General features: G+C 34.8%; 1 protein-coding gene across 2 annotated transcripts in view; it reads right to left on the reverse strand.

Annotated features, from left to right (window-relative positions):
* Nucleotides 1-27,632, reverse strand: part of LOC122403822 (lateral signaling target protein 2 homolog) — a 47,820-nt gene that overhangs the window by 14,242 nt on the left and 5,946 nt on the right. For both annotated transcript variants that reach the window (XM_043407572.1, XM_043407571.1), the window contains exon 2: nucleotides 2,871-3,293. In XM_043407572.1, the coding sequence (XP_043263507.1) occupies nucleotides 2,871-3,293 (423 nt within the window). The remainder of the gene's footprint in view (nucleotides 1-2,870; nucleotides 3,294-27,632) is intronic.

A 27,632-nucleotide genomic window follows, 5' to 3' on the forward strand; every position in this document is an offset into this window, starting at 1 on the left:
TTACTTTTCAGAACTTCTACTATTTTTATTCCTTTGAAATTCATGCAATCGATCGAAAGATAAATAAAAAGAACGAGACATATTTTTCGACCCTGAAAGCGGAAGACTCGAGCATTAAAGGGTATAGCCGAATAAGGGGGTCAAATGTGCCCCCAAACCGAATGGAACGAGCCACGGGTCATTCGATAGCAAAAAAAAAATAACCCCTGTGTGCAAATTTTTAACTTGAAATCTCGACCGTGGGGGTAGTAATGGGGTGAAAACGAAAATCATGTTTTTGAATTATTTCTCTTGACCTATTGAGTAAAAAAATGTAAAAAAATTCAGAGACATTTCGGGTACCGGGGCACATACTTTGGGAGATTTTCAGATTTTTTGATTGAAGAACCAGGTAGTGAAAAATAAAAAACAGCAAAAAATACCGAAAAATGCCGATTACGTATTGAAGGAGGCCCGGAACTACTTTTATACTTTTACAGTAAACAGGTATTACTATTACTATTACTCTCAATTTTTTTCAGATTTTTCATTTTGGTGCGCCGCAGTGAAAAAAAATAAAAACCGAGTTTTTCCTCGTTTTCTGCGTATTAGAGTAACTTACACGTTGAATTTTTATGCATCCTTCAATATATAAGTGTTTTGTAGACTGCTTAATGTTTCTACACTAAGCAGAATTACATAACAATTGAAACAAATAAAATAAAGCCAACCGTTGAGCGCAATATATCCTAGAAAATCAACGATATTTTCAACGGCGTCGATGGCGGAGCGTTAGAGTGTCCGACTGCTGAACCGCTGGAAGTTTTTTTACCGTAGGTTCGAGTCTCTCTTCTGGACTTATTATTTTTTTTTCTTCATTATTTTTTTTTTCAAATTCTAACTATATAACAATGCTTTATATTTATTTATAAATGTTCTGATAGCATTTTACAAATATTTTAACCTGAAATATGTATAAATATAGTCTTGGAGTGTTTTTTGCGTTTTTATTTTTTTTGTCAACCACGATTATTGTTTAACATCTCTTACACTGAAATTAATGTGAAATGTTAGTTTTCAAATCTCTTACCTTTGACTATTGTGAATGGATCGGAGCAGAAGATTGTATATTGGCTTACTATTACTTCTTCTCGCCCTTCGATCAAGCAGATCTTTCCTTCTCGTTCTCTTTCTTTGATAAATATGAATGTTTGCTGCGGCTTTAGTATCTAACGTAGACATGTAAGGGCCATTCCACGCCAAATCTATTAACCCACTCTCTGCCAATGATACTTTTTTCTAATAAACCCATTTTTAAGTACCAGTTTGATCGTTTCATGCTTATTTTTGAATGAAGTATCATTGCTCGATGGAAACCACGGGGAAAAATGATTAATTGTCCTACCTGCGTTACGAAGGAAATAAAGGTTCATTGGGTGAGGGCCCAGACCGTTCAGGTCAATGGGTGATTGTCGCGTTCGGGTTTCACAATGTATTTTTTAATTACGCATTTCAAGCTACTATATGCGATGGGATTTATACATAATTACTTGGCATGGTCCGTAGAGGTTGGTCCTACAAGTGTTTTCATTATCTTTAAAACCAGCAGTAAGGAAAGGATAATAACCCTTACATGTCTACGTTAGATACTAAAGCCGCAGCAAACATTCATATTTATCAAAGAAAGAGAACGAGAAGGAAAGATCTGCTTGATCGAAGGGCGAGAAGAAGTAATAGTAAGCCAATATACAATCTTCTGCTCCGATCCATTCACAATAGTCAAAGGTAAGAGATTTGAAAACTAACATTTCACATTAATTTCAGTGTAAGAGATGTTAAACAATAATCGTGGTTGACAAAAAAAATAAAAACGCAAAAAACACTCCAAGACTATATTTATACATATTTCAGGTTAAAATATTTGTAAAATACTATCAGAACATTTATAAATAAATATAAAGCATTGTTATATAGTTAGAATTTGAAAAAAAAAATAATGAAGAAAAAAAAATACTAAGTCCAGAAGAGACTCGAACCTACGGTAAAAAAACTTCCAGCGGTTCAGCAGTCGGACACTCTAACGCTGCGCCATCGATGTCGTTGAAAATATCGTTGATTTTTTAGGATATATACACCCAATGGTTGGCTTTATTTTATTTGTTTCAATTGTTATGTAATTCTGCTTAGTGTAGAAACATTAAACAGTCTACAAAACACTTATATATTGAAGGATGCATACAAATTCAACGTGTAAGTTACTCTAATACGCAGAAAACGAGGAAAAACTCGGTTTTTATTTTTTTTCACTGCGGCGCACCAAAATGAAAAATCTGAAAAAAATTGAGAGTAATAGTAATAGTAATACCTGTTTACTGTAAAAGTATAAAAGTAGTTCCGGGCCTCCTTCAATACGTAATCGGCATTTTTCGGTATTTTTTGCTGTTTTTTATTTTTCACTACCTGGTTCTTCAATCAAAAAATCTGAAAATCTCCCAAAGTATGTGCCCCGGTACCCGAAATGTCTCTGAATTTTTTTACATTTTTTTACTCAATAGGTCAAGAGAAATAATTCAAAAACATGATTTTCGTTTTCACCCCATTACTACCCCCACGGTCGAGATTTCAAGTTAAAAATTTGCACACAGGGGTTATTTTTTTTTTGCTATCGAATGACCCGTGGCTCGTTCCATTCGGTTTGGGGGCACATTTGACCCCCTTATTCGGCTATACCCTTTCTCAAAAAGAAAGAAAAATGTGCAAGATATCCTCTACTGTGTTTGAACACGTTCGGATAATAGAATTTTCCATTATACGGTGAAATTAAAACACAATTTCGAGGAGTAAACAGGTTTCGCTTAAAAACACTTCGTCAAGCAAGTGGCGATAAATACCTTCAGGTTCATGTGACCTTTCAGCGCGTGCTCTCTGAGCAAATTCCTGACGATATCCAGCGACTTTGTCAGAGCCTTAGCCAACGGCCTCATGGCTGAACTTTCAGCTTCCCTGTTCATGATGGAGGATCCAGCCGCTAAGCATTCCGCGCCGAACCATAACTGGCCGGCCAGGTTCTCCTGCATCACGTCGTCGGGGAACTTCACCCTGAAATCCCGATTCGCCCTGCTCTCCGGTATCAGGTCGTCCATTATCTGGCTGCATATCGTCAGCACCTTGTCCTGACAATGGCGAAGCTGATTCACCAGCGTGGTGCATCTCTCTGGCTCCTGTCTGCCATCGAAGGAATCCAGCTCGCAGGCGACGGCGTTCAGGGACTCGTCCGCGTAGAAAAACTGAGCGAGTAAACTCGTGTCGTCTCTCTGAATTCGATAAAAAAAGAAACGGATCTTCGTTAAACAACACAAATACGTCATCTTCTTGGTTATTTCATGCGAGATTAAAGTCAATATTGTTGAGCCGTTCATATGGCGACAACTATAATAAGGATGAAGATCGTGCGGGGATTCCCGTGGCTTTTGTTCAAGTCGAGTCGTTTGTCCGAGCCGCATGGTTGGCATCGTAATTATTATTGCAATTTATTTATATTAAACTATGTAATACTTAAAAAATAATAAAAGTGGTTGTGTTTAACATTGAAATATTGTCTATATGTATACATATATACAGGGTGTTCGGCCACTTCTGGAAAAAATTTTAATGGGGGATTATACAGGCCAAAATAAGACGAAAATCAAGAATACCAATTTGTTGATGGAGGCTTCGTTAAAAAGTTGTTAACAATTAAATTCAAAAATTTTAAATCGTTCTGGAAAAATTATTTTCGGTTGCTGGGATCAATTACAATTGTTTTTGATGAATACACATACCTCCGTAATCCTATCCACTTTCGAGAAAAAAATCGGGTAGGTGCTGAAATTTTTCGGCAAAAAACAAATTTTTCAAATCGTTCTAAAAAAATTATTTTCGGTTGCGGGGGTCAATTACAATCATTTTTGGTTATTACACATACCCCCGCAATCCTACGCACTTTCGAGAAAAAAATTCCTTACCGAAAATCTAATTAGCCGCCTAAATTTTTCAACGAAAACAAATATTTCAAATCGTTCTGAAAAAATTATTTTATGTTGCAGGGGTCAATTATAATCAGTTTTGGTGAATAGACATACCCCCGAAATCTTGCACATTTTCGAGAAAAAAATTCAATACGGGCGGAACTTTAACCGTTAATAACTTTTTAACGAAGCCTCCTTCAACAAATTGGTATTCTTGATTTTTGTCTTATTTTGACCTATAGAATCTCCCATTAAAATTTTTCCCAGGGGTGGCCGAACACTCTGTATATTTATTTAATCAGTTCCTATGCAAGAGGACCTGATATTTTACAACAAATAGAGGAAAACCTACGTCGGTATACTCGAACGAATAAAATAACAATTTCAAAACAATTTCAGATTTTGATTTTTTAATTTAATTATACCACTTTTTATTATGTATTTTCACGATGTTTTACACGAAGTATTTACAAATATATTCTAAACGTTTGTTATATTTTTTATGATATTTATTCTCACCACAAACTTTTTTTACAAGAAATTCGATGTTCAACATTTCAATTAAAAATACAGGTATCAAAATAAATAAGTTTAAAAATTTTTGCCATTATTCAAAAATTTTAACTTGAAATTATTTTTCAAAAGTCATTTTTCCTACAATGATTGTTAAATTAATTTAATGTTGTCTTTCTTTTCCAACTTTTCAGTAAATACGTTCATCATATTTTTTACAAACGGTTCTTAAAAAACAGTGCTAGCTTTTCGATTCTTTCATCAAAATCGATGTTCAATGTTTCAATTAAAAATACACAATTAAAATTGACTTTAGAAACATGTTCAGCGACACGTATTAAAATAAATAGGTTTACAAAATTTTGCTGTTAATTAAAAATAGGCATGTATTTTGTAGATTATGTTTAATATTCCACGAATCGTTGCATACATGGTATGAATGCTACTCAACTGTTATACTAAAACAAAAGATGGTGTGCACGTTTGCCAACGAGAAAAAAATAAATATTTCCTACACGTGCATGTTTGCCAACATGGGAATGAGAAACATTTCCAACAAAAATTTTAATTTAACTAAAAATTATTTTCCAAATTTCGTCATTTCTCCCTGAATAATTGTTAAATTAATTTAGTGATGTCTTTCTCTCCCAATTTTTCAGTAGATACAATTTGGTCGAGATAGGTATGGTTGTGTCACGATTTCGGAAACACTCTGTACTACACAAAGGAGCGTGATAAGAACATGCTTAAAACAGACAAAATATTGACGAGCGATACCAGCTGGTTCGTGCGCGTAATAGACCAAGTTTAGAAACTTGAACGATAATACACTTTTCGCTATATAGTTCTGGACGTAATAACTAATTTTAGATGCAGTAATTATTTCTTTATTCGTTATAAATAGCCACACTTTTGTCACTGTTTCATTCACTCGTAATAATTCTTCTCGTTGGTGGACACGTTGACAGTATGAACTTGAATTGATACCGAATTCTTAATTTTTCAATACTTCATATTTAATAGCACCTCAATGTTTCTGTATTGCATGTTATTAAACTATACAAGAATGATGCTTCGATGAAAACTACTTATTGTTACTTTTAATTTTCTTTCGATTCGAATATTTTCATTTATAATACTTCTTTCGTATATTTTCGAAAGATAATTATTAGCGACGGAGTCATTAATTTATACTATTTGATCCACGATCTTGGTACTTCAATGTACTCAAGATCGTGAATCTTGTTGAGTATGACGTCATTTTTAATTGTAAATCCAATTTCGAATTTGTTACGACGAACGTTGTATCTAGGTTAGGATAGAATTAAATAATCCATCAAAGTTGGTACTTGTTGATTATGACGTCATTTTTAATTGTAAATCCAATTTCGAATTTGTTACGACGAACGTTGTATCTAGGTTAGGATAAAATTAAATGGTTCGTCAAAGTTGGTACTTGTTGATTATGACGTCATTTTTAATTGTAAATCCAATTTTGAATTTGTTATATCGAACGTTGTATCTAGGTTAGGATAGAATTAAATGGTCGATCAAAGTTGGTACTTGGCGCAATTCACAAATTGGGGCTCTTTTCTTATTCGATATATTCTAATACACGCAATGACAATTTCTTCGTGCTTCGATGGATTATAATTTTCGAGTCGAATCAATATTTTATTCGTAATGAAATTTTTTTAATTTATTCAAGATCGACGTCCAACTTCTTTCTCGGTTGAAAGTACGATCCAGAAATAGTAATAAAATATTTTTAAATTTACACTTCGAATTCCACATTTTCCTACCGCGATAATGATTGCACGCATATTTCATAGATACAAAAAAATAGCAGTATTAGCAAAACAATTTTGTTACTGCTAGAACTCTGTGTGTAACGCTTATCGTTGTGATAAGGCATTTATCGAATATCATACGTGATAAAAATAGATCAGGCATATAACGGGATACACGTAAAAGTTAATTAAACAAAGTGTTCAATAACAAAACACATAACAGGAGTCGATCGACGATTTGTTGTTAATCCATTCTTGAAGTGTGCCCAGATACGATAAACGATATCGTTGTAATTTTTTCCATCGACTGGAAGGCAGAGTTTGTTGGGTTAAAGTAACGAAACTGGATGATTTAAACAGACAAATTGAACTTATTTACTAAACTTGACAAAGGTGTAACAAAACGTGTGATCGCACAATGAACGATATGCACTACGTAGCACCGAAACCCTCTGTTCTTTTTTGGGGGCACGCTCAGCGCCATCTGCTGAGTATGCAGTGTACAACATGCGCCAGATCCAAAAGCTGGGAATCGCGATTGAAATTCCAAGAGTTTAATAGCGTTTGCAAGCTGTTATCCGTTTGTTTATATAAATAAAACTCAATTGCGTCCGCGTATCGAAAATACGTACGCAACGAAATTATAAATGCTTTCGCGGCAAATGCAAGGTGAAAAAAAGTAATGTAATGACGAAAACTTTCTTCGTCGTATCGTCAATCGGAACGTTTCCCTTGGAAATGACACAATTGGTAATTTTCCGTGCACGTTCGCCGCAGAAGAGAAACCATCGCTCGAAAGATATTTATAATTTGTTACGAGCCTGTGCGTCGCGAAACAATGACTCTAATTATATCTACGATGTAATTAAAAGGGGGTCCCAGCCACGATACTTTGCGTCCCGTAAACGGTGATCTTCAATGAAAGGGTACAACGACTCGCTGCTAATTACATCGCGTAGCGTTGATTTATTTAATAACGAAACATTTTGCCCTCGACGACGCGACGATCGTTTGGCCTTTTATCGTTTGTTCACGACGAAGCAACAGAGATAAAATACCGTTGCTCCGCGCAGGGCTTATCAGATGTAGAATTAATTACTTTTGTTATTAGACGAAATGTAATTCTTCGCGTGCGTTATCCATCGCGACGATTAATTAAACGACAAATGTTATTGCAAAGTTACCAGAGCGCGACCAGCGAAATATTTTTTCTCGTTTCTCTTCCATTGTCCTATCTCTTCGCGAATTTACAAGTTTTGCAAACGTTTCGATATTTTTGCAGCTTTTTTTTTTCTTTTTTACTTTGGTCTCGATTCTTATCTGACGGGGTTTTTTTTATTAAATTGTTGTTTTCTGTACCATCGTGTAGATTAAACGATACAGAAACGTGTACGAAGCTCGATAAAAGTTTGACCGATAACGCGTTCAAACCGCGATAACGTTGGCTACGAAATCTGCATCTTTTCACACTTTCTACTTTTACGATATTTTATTGCTTTGTATTACTTGCTACTGACAAATACTATATCTCTGCAGTTCAAACGTCGAGATAATATTAATTCTTGCGGAAGAAATATTTTACAATTTTTTTTCTTTACTAACGTGTGAAGAACAATCGTGTAATTTCTATAAATTGTATATTTTTGTGCGCGTATTGTGTTTACGAATGTTTGACGATGCGTTGAAGTGTCAGTCATTTGCAAATTTTATTTAATAAAATAATAAAATAAATTCATTCAGTATTAATTTATTTTGTAATAAATAACTGGCGTTTATAATATGTTATTCCAATATTATGGATGGAGATTTTTTAAATAGAATTTTATTGTATAAAATTGAGAAATAAGATTCGTAATGTGCAAATTCAAGGACGATAAAAAACATTTTTAATATACAGTGACAAGAAATGTCACCGAAGAAATTTATTTAATTATAAATTAATACAGAATTAATTTATTTTATTATAAATATCTGACGTTCATAAAATGATATTCCAATATTATGGATGGATATTTTAAAAATAGGATTTTATTGTATAAATTTGAGAAATAAGATTCATAATGTGCAAATTTAAAGACGATAAAAAACATTTTTAACATACAGTGACAAGAAATGTGTTCGCTATTTTTTGTAGTTTTTAATGCTCAACAACAATTCATTATACAATTTTATTCAATTTAAAATTTTGTTTTGGCGTTTGTTCTGTAAGTTATTAACACCCTTTTATTTATAATCATTTGAATCATGCTTGTTATATTCAAATCTCAATGTAAACAATAATTTATTTTACAAATCCATCAATTTAAAATTTATATTTAGTAATTATTCTATAAATGAATTATTCCTCTTTTTACATATTTCACTGAAATGACGTATATACAAATGTATTGCAAATTTAATACGTACGTAACATATTGTCGGTCCATTGCAATAAACACAACTGCTGAAGTGTGATTTTTGTAACGAAGGAAACTAATGTAATTTTTCTAACGTCGGAATCGAAACAATTGTTAACGTTCTCTTTACTTTCTTGTTTCGATCAAGCATTAATAATATTTATTCACAAATATTTTATTCGAAATAATGGATAAGAAGACGATGGACATTGCGCGTTTGTAATTTCTTCGCACGTTTGTACTATTTTCCAATTTAATCATCGAAGGTCGAAATCCATATAAATGTACCACATCAACATATTCTCTAACAGAATCTGTACCAAGCATGATTATAACTAGCTTACTCTGCAAAAGCATTCGACGAACCAACAATTATTTGGTACATTATTTTAAAAATATTTATAGAATTTTCTGCGAAACAAAATTCTTTTTTTCCAACTCGTAAGCATAATAAATCATTTTGAAAATTTTTTAAAAATTCAGGAAGACATAATTTGAGGGTTTCTCCCTTAATTTACCAAGACACATTGTTCAAATATTCACAGTTTTTTGCTATCAATGACTTTCTCTACATGAAAAATTGCTATGGAAACGGTTATTTCCTCTAAGCCATTGGAACTCGAGCAACAAGACTCGGGGTTAGGATGTTGCAGTTTGTTTAACGTTGTCCTCTATAGAAGACATTGTTTAAACGAACAATAAACGCGAGTATGCCTCGCGTGAGTCAATGGTATCGATTCAAAGTGCATCGACATAGCGTTATGCAAGTGCAATTGCACGAGCACGTATCGCTGTGCATCCTAATTTACGTACCATTGCGCCGCTTAAAATAGATAAAAGAGCATGAAAGTATAACAACACTCGGAGGATTTTCGAATTTCGTGTAGAAAATTTAATGTCACAAACATAGAAACACGAGTTTATAATCATACGCGACACTACAGGGCGTTCGGCCATCTCTGGGAAAAATTTTAATGGGAGATTCTAGTGGCCGGAATAAGACGAAAATCAAGAATAGCAATTTGTTGATTGAGGCTTCGTTAAAAAGTTATTAACGTTCAAAGTACCGTCTGTAGAACGTCAACCTGCGATCAGCTGCGTACGCGTGACATCGGTTCTCACTTAGAAAACTGCAAGGCTGTCGATACGTCAGTAAGTAGAGTTTCTCACGCTGAGTGAGAACCACTATCGCATGCACGCAGCTGTTCGCAGATCGCCGGTCTACAGGCGAAACTTTAAACGTTAATAACTTTTTAACGAAGCCTCAATCAACAAATTGGTATTCATGATTTTCGTCTTATTTTGGCCCCCAGAATCTCCCACAAATTTTTTCCCAGAGGTAGCCGAACACTCTGTATACTCTTTGCTTATTTTATTTCTCGTCACGGTACGAAAACAAAGCAAGAGAAGATCTACAGAAAAATACGAAAACTATAGCTATCGAAACTGGTGTTTCTTTCTAATTAAATATTGCAGTAATGAAACCTTTTAATTTGGTTCCACGTACTTTAGTTGCTTAGTTTAAACAACAGAAACCATTTCAAACGTTATTGGAAATTAATAATTATAGTTAGTTTTCTTAAAAGATCGTAACATTCATTCGAGTATTGACGTATCATTTTAAGGTAGTTTTTTAGATTCTATCGAAGGTTTGCAAGTAGAAACGATTCTAAGGTTCCTCAAATTTTTTTGTTTTATTTTCCAAACAACTTTGGAACGCTTTAAACGAAAATGAATTTTCACTTGGTTCAAATATTGACTTTTCCCGTCCCGTAGTTATTGTTTGCTTTGTTTTCGCGTAAGCAAACAGTGTTCTTAAACAATAATCGCTCGCGGGAATTGTTACTTCGATATTTGTTTACCCTTTGGAGTTGTGTGAAAACTAGTTCGTTAAAAGTATACGAATTTTGTTTTTCATTGTGTTTTCCAGAAATGAGTTTATTGTTTGTTTCAAATGTTTGCGTCGTTACTGCTTCCAAATTCTGTCCACAATTCCGCAGTCATTGGTGGGCACCAACTGGAGAAAACCTCGTTACGCTTTCTAAATACGTTTTCGATGTTGATTTTTACAATTCGTCTTCTGTGCCGCGACTCCCATGGTTAATGAGCCATTAGTGTCATGCGTTCAACACATTATTGTAAAACTACGTTTTTTTTGTATATTAGATAATTAGCGTACGGAGTAGAACGTCGATTATCCCAACTAATTGTATCGCATTATTTACCATAAATTGCACCAATAAAAATCTTCGTTGAATCGTAAAATCGACTTAGTAAATATTTTTTAATAATTTTATTCTCATCAATATTTTACACGATTCTAAATAAACAAAGATATTTAAATGAATATGAATAAGTAATAGTCAAGAATATTGACAAACTTTTTTCGAAGAACAATTTTTACTGAAAAGGAATCTTTTCAAATCGAAACGATAATAATATTATTGTTTAAATTATGCTTGTATCGACGATTGTCTTTCTACTACCGATTCATTTTACTGTATTTTATCACCTAGCATAATTTCATTGCACTGAAGAAGACCCAAATAAAGAACACATTTATCGAGAATAATGTATGGCGGTTTGATCTTCCATTTTCAACTCTGAAATCCTTATTTTTCACCACAACGTCATAAAACTTTGGCATGTAATTTCTGAATAATATTACTTTCGAAAAAAAAAAGTAAAAAAGAAATCGATTTTTTGACCGCCTTAACGAACCTTTAAACGACATTTATAGTATAATTTTTTTGTTAATTCGTTTGCATATCACGAACGTTCGATCGCGTATAAAAATTAGGACACGTGCCATTGATTTACCATCACCGTGACGTATTGTTACGATCTTCGATGTAAATTATGCATTTATTACTTCCTATTACGGAAATGAAGTTAGATCATCAACTAGGCCACGGTTCGTAGCACAATGGCGCAGTGTACACACGTTTTCATTCAAATTCCCTTTATTACGCGCGGCAACCGTGTCGCCATCTTTCTCTGTGTGTTTGCACACAGATCGCGGAACGCAAAACTTCACCACATGTAACGAGAAAGGCCGTCGATTAGCATAAAAAAACATCTAGGTCAGACCAGCAGTAAAACTAAGAAAAACTCGTTAACCTTCGATTAATGATACGGTGCGATTAGGATTCAAAATTAGCGTGGCGTCATTATTTTAAGAAATGCGGTTCTACGAACGAAAATCTCGAAATAATATGTTCCAACGGCGAAATTTCATTGCGAAAATATACAGGATGATCGGCCACCACTGGGGAAAAATTGTAATGGGCGATTCTAGAGGCCAAAATAGGACGAAAATCAAGATTACGAATTTGTTGATAGAGGCTTCGTTAAAAAGTTATTAACGTTTAAAGTTCCGCCCGTACTGAAATTTTTTTCTCGAAAATGCGCAGGATTTCGAAGGTATCTCTATTCACCAAAAATGATTGCAATTGGCTCCTACAATCGAAAATAATTTTTCCAGAACGATTTGAAATTTTTTTTTTCGTCGAAAAATTTCAGCACCTACCTAAATTTTTTTCTCGTAAGTAGGTAGGATTTCGGAGGTATGTGTATTCACCAAAAATGATTGTAATTGATCCCCGCAACCAAAAATAATTTTTCCAGAACGATTTAAAATTTTTGAATTTAATTGTTAATAACTTTTTAACGAAGCTTCAGTCAAGAAATTGCTATTCTTGATTTTCGTTTTATTTCGACCTCTAGAATCTCCTATTAAAATTTTTCCCAGGAGTAGCCGAACACCCTGTGTAGGCTATTTCAAAAATTGTTTTTCACCAAAATCTTCGTTTAAAATTCTTAAATCCTGCCTATTTGAGGAATTAAATTCAATGTTCCTGAATCGTGGGAAATCGATTTACCAATATGGTCTTTGGAACACTGAAATGAAATTTTCTTCAAATTCCACACATTTTTCCGAGGAAAATGATAGAAAATACATTGAACAAATTATTCTAGTATAATTTCAGTTGACCGCAGATTTAAAACTCTGCCATTTATTCATTTCAATTTGATTTATAATAAATCTTGGCCATAGTAAACCTCGAACAAACTAAAATTAAATAATTCAGGCCTGAAGTCGATTAAAAATCCCATCTGTACGCTTCAGGTTTCCAAACATTTTGTAACGTGCTTTACTGACTAAGATTTTATCGAATATACACGAAATGTTCGATACGTACAACAATATTTTATCGTTTCGTCCACCAATGTACTTTACACACAGTCAATCGAAATAAATTCGGAGCAAACGATTCGCGTCGAACGCGGACGTCTCGCAGGCAATTAGCGTCGCTAACAGTCTTCGGGACTCGACGAACATATTTTTTTTTCTCTCTTTACTGCGTTTCAAAGTGACGTTGCGTACGATAAACCTGACCGAGCGCTCGTTTATTTATCCCCGCTAAATAATGGTGTCGTAAGCTAAACTCTTTACTAGATTCGCGTTGTCATTGTTCGTAATCGGAATATCGGGGAAACACATTGTGGCGTCGCTTCCCATGCTCGCCACCAGAGGACTCGCGCTCTCACAAGCGCTCGACCAACCCCTCGGTTGCTATATACATTATGTAATATAAGTTCACGGAATTTCTCACTTTCAAATCATGTATTCAAGTCAAGTGCATGTATTGAAACAAATTTTTGTGTGTAAGTAGGCAACATTGTATTCAGTTGCTACGCTAAATTTGATCGCAATATGACAACCAGTGTGTTCACAGCAGTTATTTACACAAGTCGATCTCGAGTGAGCTCTGCGATTTTTGCGATGGAAAGAACTGTCGAACAAAGAATTTGCCTTAAATTTTGCGTTTCTAACGAAATTTCTTGTGTCAAAGCGTTAAAAATGTTACAGAAAGCCTATGGTAAGTGGTACCTATAAAAAAACACAAACATACGAATGGTACAAGGCATTTAAAGAGGGCCGAGAAGAAGTGCAAGATTTGCCGCGACCGTCAATGGTTTCGACTGACAAAAACATCGAAAAGATAAAAAAAATGGTCATCGATAATCGTCGCCTGAGTGTTAGAGAGGTGGCTCATGAAGTGGAAATATCTCACATGTCCGTGCATAACATTTTAACCGAAGTTTTGGGCATGAGACGCGTGTCGCTGCACGACTTGTTCCGAAGGAGCTGAATTGTCTGCAAAAAGAACATCGAAAAGCAGCTGCTGAAAATATGATTTCACGAGCTTCTAGTGACTTTACCTTCATGAAACGCATCATAACCGGTGACGAAACATGGGTCTTGGATTATTAATAAATAATGCTTTACAAAACTGAATCTAACAGTGAGGAACACTGTCCATTGTCTGCATACGATGACCGTATTGGCATGATCGGGCCTAGGAGCCTGGGTCTGTCGTTGTAGTCGAGGGCCAGGGAAATAAACATGATGCAGGCAATGGTTTCTTTCCGTTTTAAGTGGACGTCAGATTTTCCTTTAGGGGGTCTAAGCGTCGCTTCACTTCCTGTTCAATTTTAACAGAGTAAAGACGTCCTTCCGAACCATATAATAAAGTTTCACTTTTACTTATACAGAGTACTGCTTTTTCACCCAATTCCAATAATGGGTTTATGAATACGATATGCAAACAAGTCAAAAATCTTCGGAATATCGCTTAGAAAATGAACTAAACCCTTAAAAACCGCGTCAAAGTCGCTCGAAAATTAAGGTCATGCTCACTGTTTTCTTTGATTATCGTGGTGTTGTTTATTCAGAATTCCTTCCAGATGGACAAACAGTAAATAAAGAATATTATTTGAGCGTCATGAGACGCTTGCGTGAAAATATTCGTCGGAAACGGCCAGATGTGTGGAAAAACAATTCTTGGATTCTACACCAACGATAATGCTCCATCGCACACATCGATCTTGGTACGCGAATTTTTGGCCAAGAACTCAACAAATGTGATCGAACAAGCACCGTATTCACCAGATATGGCCCCCTTTGACTTTTTCTTATTTCCGAAACTCAAATTACCCCTTCGGGGAAGACGTTTTGAGTCGATAAAGGCCATAAAAGAAAATTCGCGGAGGGAGCTGAAGGCGCTACCTACTTCAGCGTTTAAAAAGTATTTTGAAGACTGGGAGAAGCATTGGCGTATGTGCATTGCTCCTGATGGGGCCTACTTTGAAGGCGGTAAAATAAATTTGGATGATTAAGTAAGCAATTTCAGTTTTATTTTCAAATTCCGGGTACTTATTATACATAATGACGATGATATATCAAATATGATGAAATTAGTAAAAACACAGTTAGATTTGTGGCGGCGCTTCCCGTACTCGCCAGCAGAGGGATACGCTCAACTTGTACCTCTCTCACAAGTACTCGACCGCCCCACCTATTCTTATATTGTATACACTCCTCGATTAACCATCATATGTGCTGGCGTTTAAGGTAGTGCCTGCTAGAAAGCCTTACTGATGAGTCCACTAACAGACCCGGTCAAAACGCGCCCCTCCTTTCCTTTTCTGCTCTCCTACAATTCTCACGAGTTCCTACCCGCAGCGAAGCAGCACCACAGCATCATCAACGAAGATCGCGGTATCGTCAATGGAACGAGCAGCACCGAAGAACGGTTGTTTTTCGAACAGTAATAAAGTTTGAACGGAACACTCGATGTTAAACATTTATTGCGACTTCGCGTTTGCCAGAGAAAAACCACACTCAGCGTCAAAGAATTACCGATACCGAATATTTACTCTCGTCGCGCGTAAACGAAAGGAGGGATTCGGTAAAATAAAACATCGCCGATTTTAAACAGTTTTTCGGTCTCGATAACAGGATAAAGAGCGTCGTAGATAAGAAAACTTTGAACTCTACGAGTCCTCGCGACCCGACTTTTGATCCAATTCGTGAGAATTATCACGCAATTAACGAGAACGTTAAGGGGTAAGACCACTGTAAAAACCTGAAATAAAGCGTTTTTTTTTGCGATTTTTTTTTTTTGGATGGATGAAAAAATATTGGAAATAGATGGTGGAATAAAAAAACAATTTGATTGAAATTCCTTTTAACTAAGATATAATGTTATTTGAAACACTTGGAAAGCACGTCTGCACAGTTTGAAAGAAACAGAATGAGAAGGTCAGTGACGAAAAATTCGTCCCGTACCCCCAGACCCAATCGGTCCTATACTTTGTCTAAACAAGCCAAGGAAGGGACACAGCTGCACCTTCTTGACTTGTATCTCGAAACGCTAAACGCAACACACGCATCGATGATTTTTGTCAAGGAAAGAAAACTTTCTCTTTTGGAAGAAACAAACTAACTAAAAATAAGAGGATAATAATATTCAAGAATGTTATTAACCATGTCGTTAAGTGTTAAAAAAAAATATTTATTCAAAAATAGTGCAAAATGACGACGCTGGAGCCATCCTCGCGAGGCGCGTTTTGAATTTGAGGCGCTCTGTGGCACGCAGTGTAACTGACTTTATATCTGGAAAAAACCAAAAGTTTTCTCTTAATCTGCATAAGTGTAACTGGAGAGATACGTAGGGGATTTTTGAAACATTCATTTTTGTGTGATTGGCGAGCATTTGAAGTAGAAAGTTCAATTTTGTACAAAAAATGGGGCAATCATTTGTCAATAAATAATGTTAAAATTAACTTATCGAAGATCCTCTACGTATTTCTCTAGCTATACTCATGTAGATTAAGAGAAAATTTTTTATTTTTGCGTCAGTTATACTGCATGCCGCAGAGCGTCTCAAATTCAAAACGCGCCTCACGAGAATGGCTCCAGCGAATGGAAAAAAAAAACAAAACTGTTTTACAGTGGTCTTACCCCTTAAAGGGGTGCAGGCAGTCAGAAAATCCGACCTTTTTTGTTCCAAAGTAATACTATTCGGAAATTAAATGCCAAAAGTTTCATGACGTAGTCGTTACATGTTTTTCCTTCATATTATAATATACGAAGGAAAAAGGAGATATAAATGAAGGAGATGATCTTTTATAGAGGATACGTTTTAGGGTCTCAAAGTGGATGCCCTTTAGAAAGTTTAAAAACTCTGTTATTTCATAGATCATTTTGTGCAAGACTTTAAACGCGGTTTTTCTCAAAACCACATTTTTCAAATGGGCGGCTCAATAACTCAATTTTCATCCGATATACTTGAAATTTTGTATGGTGGTTCCTGATACTATTCTCTTCGGTTGCACGTACGGAATTTTCTTCTAAAAGCTTCTAATTTCCAGAAAAAAAGGTTTATAAGACAAGTTTTTTTACCTTAAAATCTCCATTTTCCGTATTTAATGCGGTATTTTTATAATTTTGATTTAATATTTAAATAAGTTCGGTGCAAAGCGGGGATTATTCAGAGTATTTTGCCGTTTGGTACATTCAATTCGCTTCATCTGGAGATGAAAAATCACTGGAAAATAAAAATAATTTGTATTTGTTTAAGTGTTCGCTACATGGTTGTTTGGCAACATTTTGCAATAAAAAAATTTGTATTCGTATAAATTTTATGCTACCAAAACATCGTGTAAAAGGGAAATTATTTATACCTAACCGTTTTTTTTTCTTTTAATAAGCCCTTACGAAATGGGTCAATCTGACTGCTTGGTTCCCTTAATCTACTAAGGAATATGTTATCCTCTTCGGAAAACAATAAAGAAATTTATGTACGAATTATATTGAAACCTTAACAATAAAAATACAATTTTCTCAATAATTGTCGTAGATTCTATAACAAGTATCGATCAAAGGCATTATAATGAAGTAAAAATTTCGCATCGTGCAAATTTTTGCATTTATGCATTGCACTAACTGGTCAACAACGCAGAATAATAAATAAAATTTGAATAAAACTTCGTATTCATCTTTCATTATACCCAGGGCTGCGATTATTTAGAATATCTAATAATGTATTCAAATATTATCATTTGAACATTACCCAAATACAGAAGCACTTATAGATTCGAACAGTAAACAAAAAAGTTGAATTTTCGATGATTTTTATTAATTTTTCCCCCTTGAGATTAAGACAAACGATAAAACTGTAAATATTGTGTTTGAATCAGTTTTTATTCCACTAGAAATTCTGCAAAATGCATTCGAAATCGCGACGAACGTGTCGTTTTTTTCATGAATATTATTTCGTGTCCATTGCTGCTTTTACTGCAAATAAAATTTTCTTAAAAAGTTGTTTTCCTTTCGTCAGACTTGCACGGTTGCAATCATTTTTGCATGCAATCGCGCCGTAACGCAACATTTAGCACGATTAACAGATTTCTCTCGTTTCAGAAACCTTTATTACACGATACGTCATTTTCTAATCAATATTTGAAGTCTCATTATCGAAGCACTTACGAGTACTCGGAGTCTCGACGTTATATACATTGCAATTTCATAATACTTTGCTAACCAAACCAACGACGAAAATTCGATACGTATTTTCTAATTTCCGCCGTGAATCAAATTCATTCGATTCCAACACTTTCGTGCAGACATTTATGCATAAAATCGAGGTTACTGTGTTAAATTTCACTTTATCGTAAATTTCTTAATACAAGTGTCTGTAATTTTTTAAATAATGAGATGCCTAATTTCTTTTTAACTCGCAATATAATCGAGGAGAGAGGTGAAAACGATGCCCAACTTTCTTGGTTGTACGAGCAAACGTGAATCGATAACAGTAACAATTTCCTCATCGAAGCAAATAAATAAATATACAAATACAAATGTATAAAAATTAAAAAATAATACAATACGAACTTGAACAGCGTACTCGAGAATATTTAAAAAAAATTATTATATTTACATTATTATGTTACATAAATTGTAACAAAAGAAGACCAAAATAACAAGCTTAATGATTAAACAAAATCCATTTTCAGGCTTATAATACGATTCGTTTTTATGTTTCGATAATTTTTATACGACTATATTCGTTATTAAATAACAGTATTTCATTAAAGTTCTATTTTTGTGTTGTAATTTACAGTGTATAAAATATAAGCATAAGTCTGTCGATATAAAAAAGATTTGTATAACAGATTTGTTATTAAAATTATTTTTCACGGTTAAAGACGGAGATTTGAAAACGATGAAATATATTAAATCCAATATTTACCGATTCTAAATTACTTCGCTAACAGTGACGTTGGCGAGCGTAATTTACATCGTAATGTATGATCAACGAATCGATGGAAAATTCTAATTCGGATCAGAATCTGTAAAATTGTTTAATACGATTTTGTTTAACGCTGTGCATTATGAAATACGACGTCAACAATGACGCAAACGAACGAGGAATCGAATAGTTGCCTGGCACATCCTCGCTAATGGATGCTTTACGATCGAGAAGCAAACAACTTTTTAAGCGCGATACGTTATAGCTTTCTTTCGGTTCCTGTATTTGCTTGGCTTTCAAAATAAAAGCTTTTGCTGATAGCGAATAGAACAGAAAAAAAGAACGAGCAAAAATAGACGCGCTTAAAACTGATATTGTGTAGAAGTAAAATATTTTAATTAATTCCATCGCTCCGCGTAGGTGAAATATTTATTCTATTTAGATTTTTGTTGGAAATGTTTCTCATTCCCATGTTGGCAAACATGCACGTGTTGGAAATATTTCTTTTTCCCTCGTTGGCAAACGTGCACACCATCTTTTGTTTAAGTATAGCAGTTGTTTAGTTTCAGTACCATGTATGCAATGGTTTATGCCATGTTAAACATAACCTGAAAAGTACATGCGTCGTTTTATTGTCTAATCCTATAACCTTCGCTACAATTTCATTCAAATCTGACGAGTTCTGTTTGAAATTCCATGAATATATTTAAAATATATATGATAAACAGTACATTTACTTCACAGAGTTTCCTGGATGTGTTTATTATTAGTAAATAGTGTTTACCATATTTATTAAATATTAATTTACATACGAAATCGCGTATTACGTACATTATTTTATCTTATGTATTCTTTTATATTTCGACTCGTTTAATTTTCCATCGAATAGGATTTTGTCTTGCAATTAAATCTATGCCTGGGTCTTTATTTGCGTACGATTCGTCTTACTTAGGGTTACATGAAATGTCTTATAAAACGAAAATGGAAATACAGAGCTTGTCGCTTATCGAAACGGTTCGAACCGATTCGTTCTCAGAAACGTAACGTAACAGGAAATCCGTGACATCGTTGACGTTAATCTCAGTGCAACTTTGCAAATTGAGAGCGTGCAAACTTTCGAGCACGATTTGCGCGAACGTCCATTCGCATACTACGTGAGTCACTCTCTCCAACGTGATTTGGTGAACGCTTCGCATGTCCCCCTCCGCGCCCCGATTTGAACTCGAACCTCAATCGCTGATAGACAAGCGCAGAAAATATGCGCACGTGTCGCGCCAGTAAAACATTCGCGAACCGTCAAACTGACTTGGTTTCGGAGATACGTAAGATTTCAAAACGTTTCGTTGCGTTTCATTAATAAGCGCCGGGTTGCTCGAAGAAATTCCAAGAAATACTACGACCCTCTTTAAATTCATGCTCACCGATAGTTGTAGTAAATTCGTGGGAAATCCTATGCGCACTGACCACTGCGCAGGTGAATGGGTTGAGTTAGGTCGGCACGTTGCGCGAACGGGGCGACGTGTAAGACGGAGACAGAGACGGTGAAATTAAAAAAATTACGCCTTTTTTTACACGACGATATCTCCGAAACGGAAAGTCGGATCGATGTGAACCAAAAACCATTTTAAATGGTAAGCTTTGCCGCTTCTAACAGTGGCATATTTATCGATAATGTACCAGTAGCTTCGGATGCGTGTAAAGTTTTAATACTTTTAATACGCGTTACTAGATCTGGTTCAACGAGAATTGGCAGAAAATCTAAATAAACACCCAAGTGACGAAGCAGATGGAACATATATCTACATACAGTGTTGGACATAAGTTTGGCACAGCACGGTTGTGTTGTGGTACAAATGCTTATAACTACCGAACAAATTGAATTGATCGAATATGTGTATTCATAGTCGACGAATATAGTATAAACTGTCTATCAAAGTGTTACAACAACCAAGTAAATTATTCGGATAATTTCGTTCGTAACGATCCTATTAAATGCTTTCGACGTTACCGACAATTATTATTTCATGAAATTTCGTTCGTTTCGACAGTTTGTCGGCCCCTATTTAACGAGACAAATATAATTTCGAATCGATCAATTTTGCTTTTTCTCCCTGCGTTTAAATAATATTCAATGACCTTGACCTTTCATCTTTCAAGTTTCCAACATACTTCTTGAAATCCTTTTATGTATCGGTACGTTGTCGATTCGATTATTATTGCATTTCTGGTACAAGATAATGTCTATGATACTTGTATCGAAAGTATGAATTTATGCTCTACTTTGTACGATCGCCGACTCTCGCCCACACGGTGTGCATAAAAAGAAAAAAAGTCATCTAAAAGCAGCGAAGCACGGAACCTCTGTGTTTAATATTTCACGGGTCGACTAGATTCAATCGTAAATGCCAACCGCCTGACGTGTAATGTCATTGTCGGCGGTCGTACGAAACGCAAAAGAAAATACCGCGGGAAAACGCAACACGGTTACGAACACGATATGCAAAAATAATCCCCGCTCGGCCAGACAATGATTTTACAGCGTACGTGCGAATCGTGCCACCGTACTTAGTGTTCAAAGAACCGTACACAAGCTTTGCCGATTCACAGAATCTTACACAATGTGGTGGCTTGTTCTGAATGGATCTAGCGTGAAGAATTCGGTATATACGATTTGAAAAGGTATTCTTTACTGTAAAACACGTATTTTTTTTTTTATCCAAATATTTCACAACATTCTGTGTTTTTAAAGAATTTGTGGCGCTGCTTTGCTGCGGGTAGGATCTCGGAGAATCGTAGGAGGACCTGCTAGCCGTCTTCATCAGTAAGGCTCTCTAGTAGGCCCTGCTTTAGACAACTCGGATATTGGGAAATCGGTCGAGGATTGTATGCATACAGGGTGTTCGGCCACCCTTGGGAAAAATTTTAATGGGTGATTCTAGAGACCAAAATAACACGAACATCAAGAATACCAATTTGTTGATGGACGCTTTGTTAAAAAGTTATTAACGTTTAAAGTTCCACCCGTACTGAATTTTTTCTCGAAAATGCGCAGGATTTCATGGGTATGTCTATTCACCAAAAATGATTGTAATTGACCTCCGCAACCAAAAATAATTTTCTCAGAATGAGTTGAAATTTTTGAATTTAATTGTTAATAACTTTTGTACGAAGCCTCCATCAACAAATTGGTATTCTTGATTTTCGTCTTATTTTGTCTTCTAGAATCCCCCATTAAAATTTTTCCCAGGGGTGGCCGAACACCCTGTATAGCAACCAAGGTGTCGGTCGAGTGCTTGTGAGAGCACGCTCCCTCTGGTGGCGAGCATGAGAGATGACGGCACAAATTCTATAAAATTAGAACGTGCAAAAGAAGCGAAAGAACCTGCTTTATTTGCGATTATTTTACATAAGTATCCTACATAAAAGCTGGTATAGTTAATTTAATAAAAGAATATTCATCGAACGATAAACAAACATTTTGATTAAAATTGAAAAATATTCGTAACGATTTCGACGATGTTTCAATTTCCATTTCGATCCAACAAATTACTTCTACGTGTTGCACGATGAAAAATTCACATGAAAAACTTTATATTTCGAGATAAATTAAAACATTTACGTCCAGAAATAATATAGATCCCTGGAAAATGTTGAACGATTTGGATCGAGGTGTAAGTAAATTAAATTTCAAACGGGCAAACTGTGGTCGGTTATTACTATATATAGAACGATTGATTGTAATTTAATTACACGTTGTGTGCAGCGGCACGGTTAATTGCGCGTATTGCGATGCAACGAACGGAGAGATCATTTGAATATGTCATTCTGAATTTTCAGATCGACCATAATAGAATGATGCAAATTATCAAACCAGAGGCGAGTCCTCTAAAAAGGTAATTGTGTCCTATTTTACGACTCTAATGGACTTAGAAGGTCGCTGTCACCTGACCTGCAGACAATCCCCATTAACCACTTTTAAAAATATTCAGATAATTCTCGTATCGACAGAAATCTCCAGAACAAATTTTTCTGGAACATTTTCCATAAATTATTTATCTTACCAGAAATAAAAACATTGTCAGAAGATAACATTATCTTTAATTCAAAATTAACTAAGTAAATCAGGAAACGAAAACTTCCCAGAAATAATACAGTTCTACCATTTTTACCGCCAGTAAAGATACAGCAAAGGTTCAAAGGTTATATTTGTACGTTGCAATAATAAATATATCACGTTAGTGTAATCTATCGGATAAATTAATTGAAATTCTATAGAATCCTAAATCGATTAATAATTGTCGAAAAATGTATTTGTATAAGTCGTTGAAAAGTTATTAACTGTTGAAATTTTATGCGATGCTGAATTTGTTAGTGTTTGAATTACAAGTGCAGATTATTTAGTTTACGAATTATTTTGTAACGCGTTATAATTCGAAATATACACGTACACAGAGGCTGTGTCGAAACGTACAGAGAGCGATTCGATGACTGCGTGGTTGCACAATGTTGATATCGAAACGAACTAGCAAAGATTCAGTGGTCGATATAGACACGAGTTAGTAACGGTACCGTGATTGAATGACGACTTGGAAATGAACTGGTGAATATAGAACAGTTGCAAATTCCTTCTGTAGGAGTCGCTAAGTGTTTAAGGATTTTTAAGTAAGAGAGAAGCAGGACAAGGACAAAATTTCGGATACAGTGTTTTAGAGCTCAAACGAAATTCGAGCCGGAAACAAAACACTTTATTTTATTCTTCGTTGCAATAAATATTCGCTATGCGCTTTAAAATTAATTCTACGTCTATGAAAAATAATTTGGAATATAGAAATATCTATAAGAGGCAATAAATAATTTCTAATAAATCGTTAATAACCCATTCAAATGGTTCACTGCGAATATTACTCCTTTTATATTTATGTTCTTCCTTAAAACATTCAACTCTTGTTCTTGAACGAATTAAAAATTTTTATCTGTCTCCATATCTCAAGCGTTGGAGAATTATAGTTGCGTGTATCGACTATTTCTGTTCTTGTGCACGTTTATGACGAAAGCATGAGTTTTATTTATATTTCTCTTTTTACGATTTAACATAAGTAAAAACGACGTGGAATGTGAATTTATCGACACCGATTGAATTTAATGCGAGTAGCCCCCCCCCCCGAAAGAGGAGCATACCGTCAATTTAGCATTAGCGAGCATAGCTGTAATCGAAATTAGTGAAACAATATTATGATTGAGTCCTCCTTGAAACACGTCAGGAAGTCAATTTGTGGTTAGTCCACCATGAAGCGTATTACAGTCATCAGCGTTGAAAGTTCTGAAACGCGTTCCACACGAAGGTTGAATTGCATCGAATAAAAAAGGGAATGAATGCTCGAATCAGGTTTTTATAGAAATTTTTATAAAATTACTAGTAACGAGGATCCGTGCAATTTAACATCGTGAATCTTATTTTTCGTTGGACGGCAACTTTCGCGAGAAATTTATTTTTAAGATTTGGAATATCGAAAATGATCAAAGTGGGTTTTTAAATTTGAAATTCAAAAGACCAACTCCACGAAGCTTATCGATTACTATTTATTTTTCGATATTTCATTTTGTCGATGCTATTGGTATCGTAGAATTAAATTTTCCACGATAAACAATAAAATATATACACGCTATACAGGATGTTCGGGCACCCATGGGAAAAATTTTAATGGAGGATTCTAAAGGCCAAAATAAAACGAAAATCAAGAATACCAATTTGTTGATAGAGGCTTCGAAAAAAAGTTATTAACAATTAAATTCAAAAATTTCAAGTCGTTCTGGAAAAATTATTTTCCGTTGCGTGGGTCAATTACAATTATTTTTGATGAATAGAAATACCCCCGAAATCTTGCGCATTTTTGGGAAAAAATTCAGTACGGGCGAAATTTTAAACGTTAATAACTTTTTAAGGAAGCCTCGATCAACAAATTGGTATTCTTGATTTTCGTTTTATTTTGGCCTGTAGAATCTCGCATTAAAATTTTTCCCAGGGAATGGCCGAACACCCTGTATACTCCAGATACTTCGAAGATGGTTTTTAACTGTCTTATATTAAAATTCTGTCGAAGAAGTTTATGGATACAGGATACTGTTCGTTGCGTATTTTTATTACAACAAAATATGATTTTATTTATGGGAGTTATTGAACGAAGAACACGAAGAGGGTCGAGTAAACGAAAAGGTCATCTCATTGTTTTCATTAACAACTCTTTAAATATCCACTTTCGTTAGAGTGTCATTATTTTTCTAGAAACGTGAAACATTATTATTTTAGTATAAATTTACAACGCTATAATAATCGTAGTAAGCATGCAATAGTGTTACTGATTAGCTATACGCAGCATCGTCCTTCCACGAGAAGAAAGCACAGCGTGTTTAGACCTCCACTCTTGCTGCAGTCCGGTGATTGGCAAAAAATTCATAGGTTTTGTAAGATCAACAACATTCACATGAAATTCTCTAAATTTAGAGATATCACACATTCCTACCACTTTCTCTATTAACATTCATTACATTAATATTTAAATATCTAACTGTACACAAATTAAATTAAATCAACAAATTAATTTAAATTACACTACTATACACTATACATTATAATAATAACATTATTCAACTGTACACAAATTAAATTGATATCTTAGTATCCAATTGTAAACAAATTTTTTCTGCAAACAAATCAAATTTGTCTGTATTCATAGACAACAATATGCAGGAAAAATTTGTTTTAGTTTTTAATAGAACTTTATTAAAAAAAAGGACAAGTAAATCGTTCAATTGAAAATACATTAATTTATTTTCCATATGAAATACTTCATGAAACAACGGTGTTATTTCAAAATAGATTATTCATCAAATAACTAGAAGAATTAATTTTAAAATAATGTATTTAAAAAGTTTTTAAAACGTGAGGTTAAGGTTCAAGTGTCGGTCACCGGTGACCACCATAACAGTCAACGCGTTAATAACACGTTACTCGACAAAGCTACGCCCATTCAGAAGAATAAACGATCCGAAGGTATTAAAGAAGCCTGCAATTTGATCGTGAATGATTCAGTTAGAACAATACAGAGTGATGCAACGTGGCACGTGTAAAGTGTGCCACACCGACGCGTTATTCTGTCAAAGCAATTTCGTTTCGGGACAGAATTCGAAGAAAGCCATGAATCAACGTCAAAGATAACCCAGTTTACGATAAACGAGGAAAGACGTTTTTCGTTTTATTTTGGAGACTTCGATATTAACCGCACGTCCGATTATTACAATATTATTAAACGTGACTCATTGAAATTACTCATCGTATGCAAAAGACTAAAACAATACCGTGAATTGCGTTCGAGAAAGGAGTAATATTCATTTTTATCAAATATTCAACTTAATTAGTGATACAACAAAAAAAGTCGACAATTTTGCACACTATATATTAAAAACAATCGTTTGGTAGTTCCAAGCGTAATTACTTATTGTATTACATAATCAAAATGATGTTTCCAGCTATAAATTTAACACTAGAACTACCGACAATTATGGTGTATTTATTAGTATAAAAGAAATTAAAACGATAGATACTTGAAGAAATATACAATGTAATGGAAATAAGTGTTTATTCGTTTTTTTTATCAAGAACTAGGATAAATTTTCAAAAATCTAGTCGAGTAAATTTTTTACAATTTTTATTAAAAATTATGAATGGGTCATTTTTACCACTTCGGTAGTTCTAGTGTCAAGATCCTTCTACTCAAAGCAGTAGTGTTCTTGTTGGTTGGTGAAATAATAATTGACGAAATCACAATTGTATATTCACAAGACTTTATATACAAAGTAAGACATGTTCGCTTTAGCTGCCGATCTGTACTAAGAGATCGACAACGTGCACAGCACTTTTACATGTATAAAGCCTAGATGGCACCAATACAATGTCCATTGTATGATAACAGATGTCGCAATTAGCCCCATACTCGAATTTCCATATTCCAACAGTGCTTATAGAAATTTTGTCTACTGTATGAGATGCTCGGTTCTTCAAGCTATTTAAATATTTGTATTTCGTATCGAATCACTCGTGCCTTGGTCGGAATAAAACGTAAGAAAGCCAATGTAATTATATCAACACCTTAAAGAGAAAGGATTCAGTATGTAAATAGGCACGATGAATTAAAGCGAACGGTTGTTTTTCTCGCCGTTCCGCACGGATAGTATCATCGTAAGGAACGGCTCTCTGGAATGAGTCATTCGAACGCATCGTTGACCCTCTTTCACCATTGCCAACCCCTGAATACAATGCTTTTCGGATACCCTCCGTGTCTCGATGTTCGTTCTTGCGTGAGTTACAAATCCACCCACACGCACACGTGATCACACGACGATCGTCACGTAGGAATATCCTGTCACAGGGCGACACTCTCTTTTAAGAACAAAACCACGCACGTATCGTGCGTATTACCAAATAATGCACGGATTCATCCTTCGTTTCCGGACCAACGATCACGCAACAAAGTCGGGAAAATCTTATCCACGAATAACCAATGCCAATTTAGTTTACATATTAACTTATACGTATACTTGGTAACAAGAGGCTACTAAACAAAACACACAGAAAAAGACTACGACATGTTCTTCGTGCCCCACGATAATGATCAGCGCCGCTCCGCGGTGGGCCCTGCAACTGTTCGGCCCGCGAATTATGATCTACTTTATTTATGATGTACTAAATTATCTTTAAAGAATTCTTTAAACCATTATTTGAACGAACGAAGCCGTGGGCAAAAGCTCGTACACGTATCGCGTGTATTAAGGAATAATGCACGGATTTGT

Source organism: Colletes gigas, unplaced genomic scaffold (genome assembly GCF_013123115.1).
Source record: "Colletes gigas isolate AHSC1104 unplaced genomic scaffold, ASM1312311v1 Colletes_gigas_Sc00076, whole genome shotgun sequence".
NCBI classification, from domain to species: domain Eukaryota; kingdom Metazoa; phylum Arthropoda; class Insecta; order Hymenoptera; family Colletidae; genus Colletes; species Colletes gigas.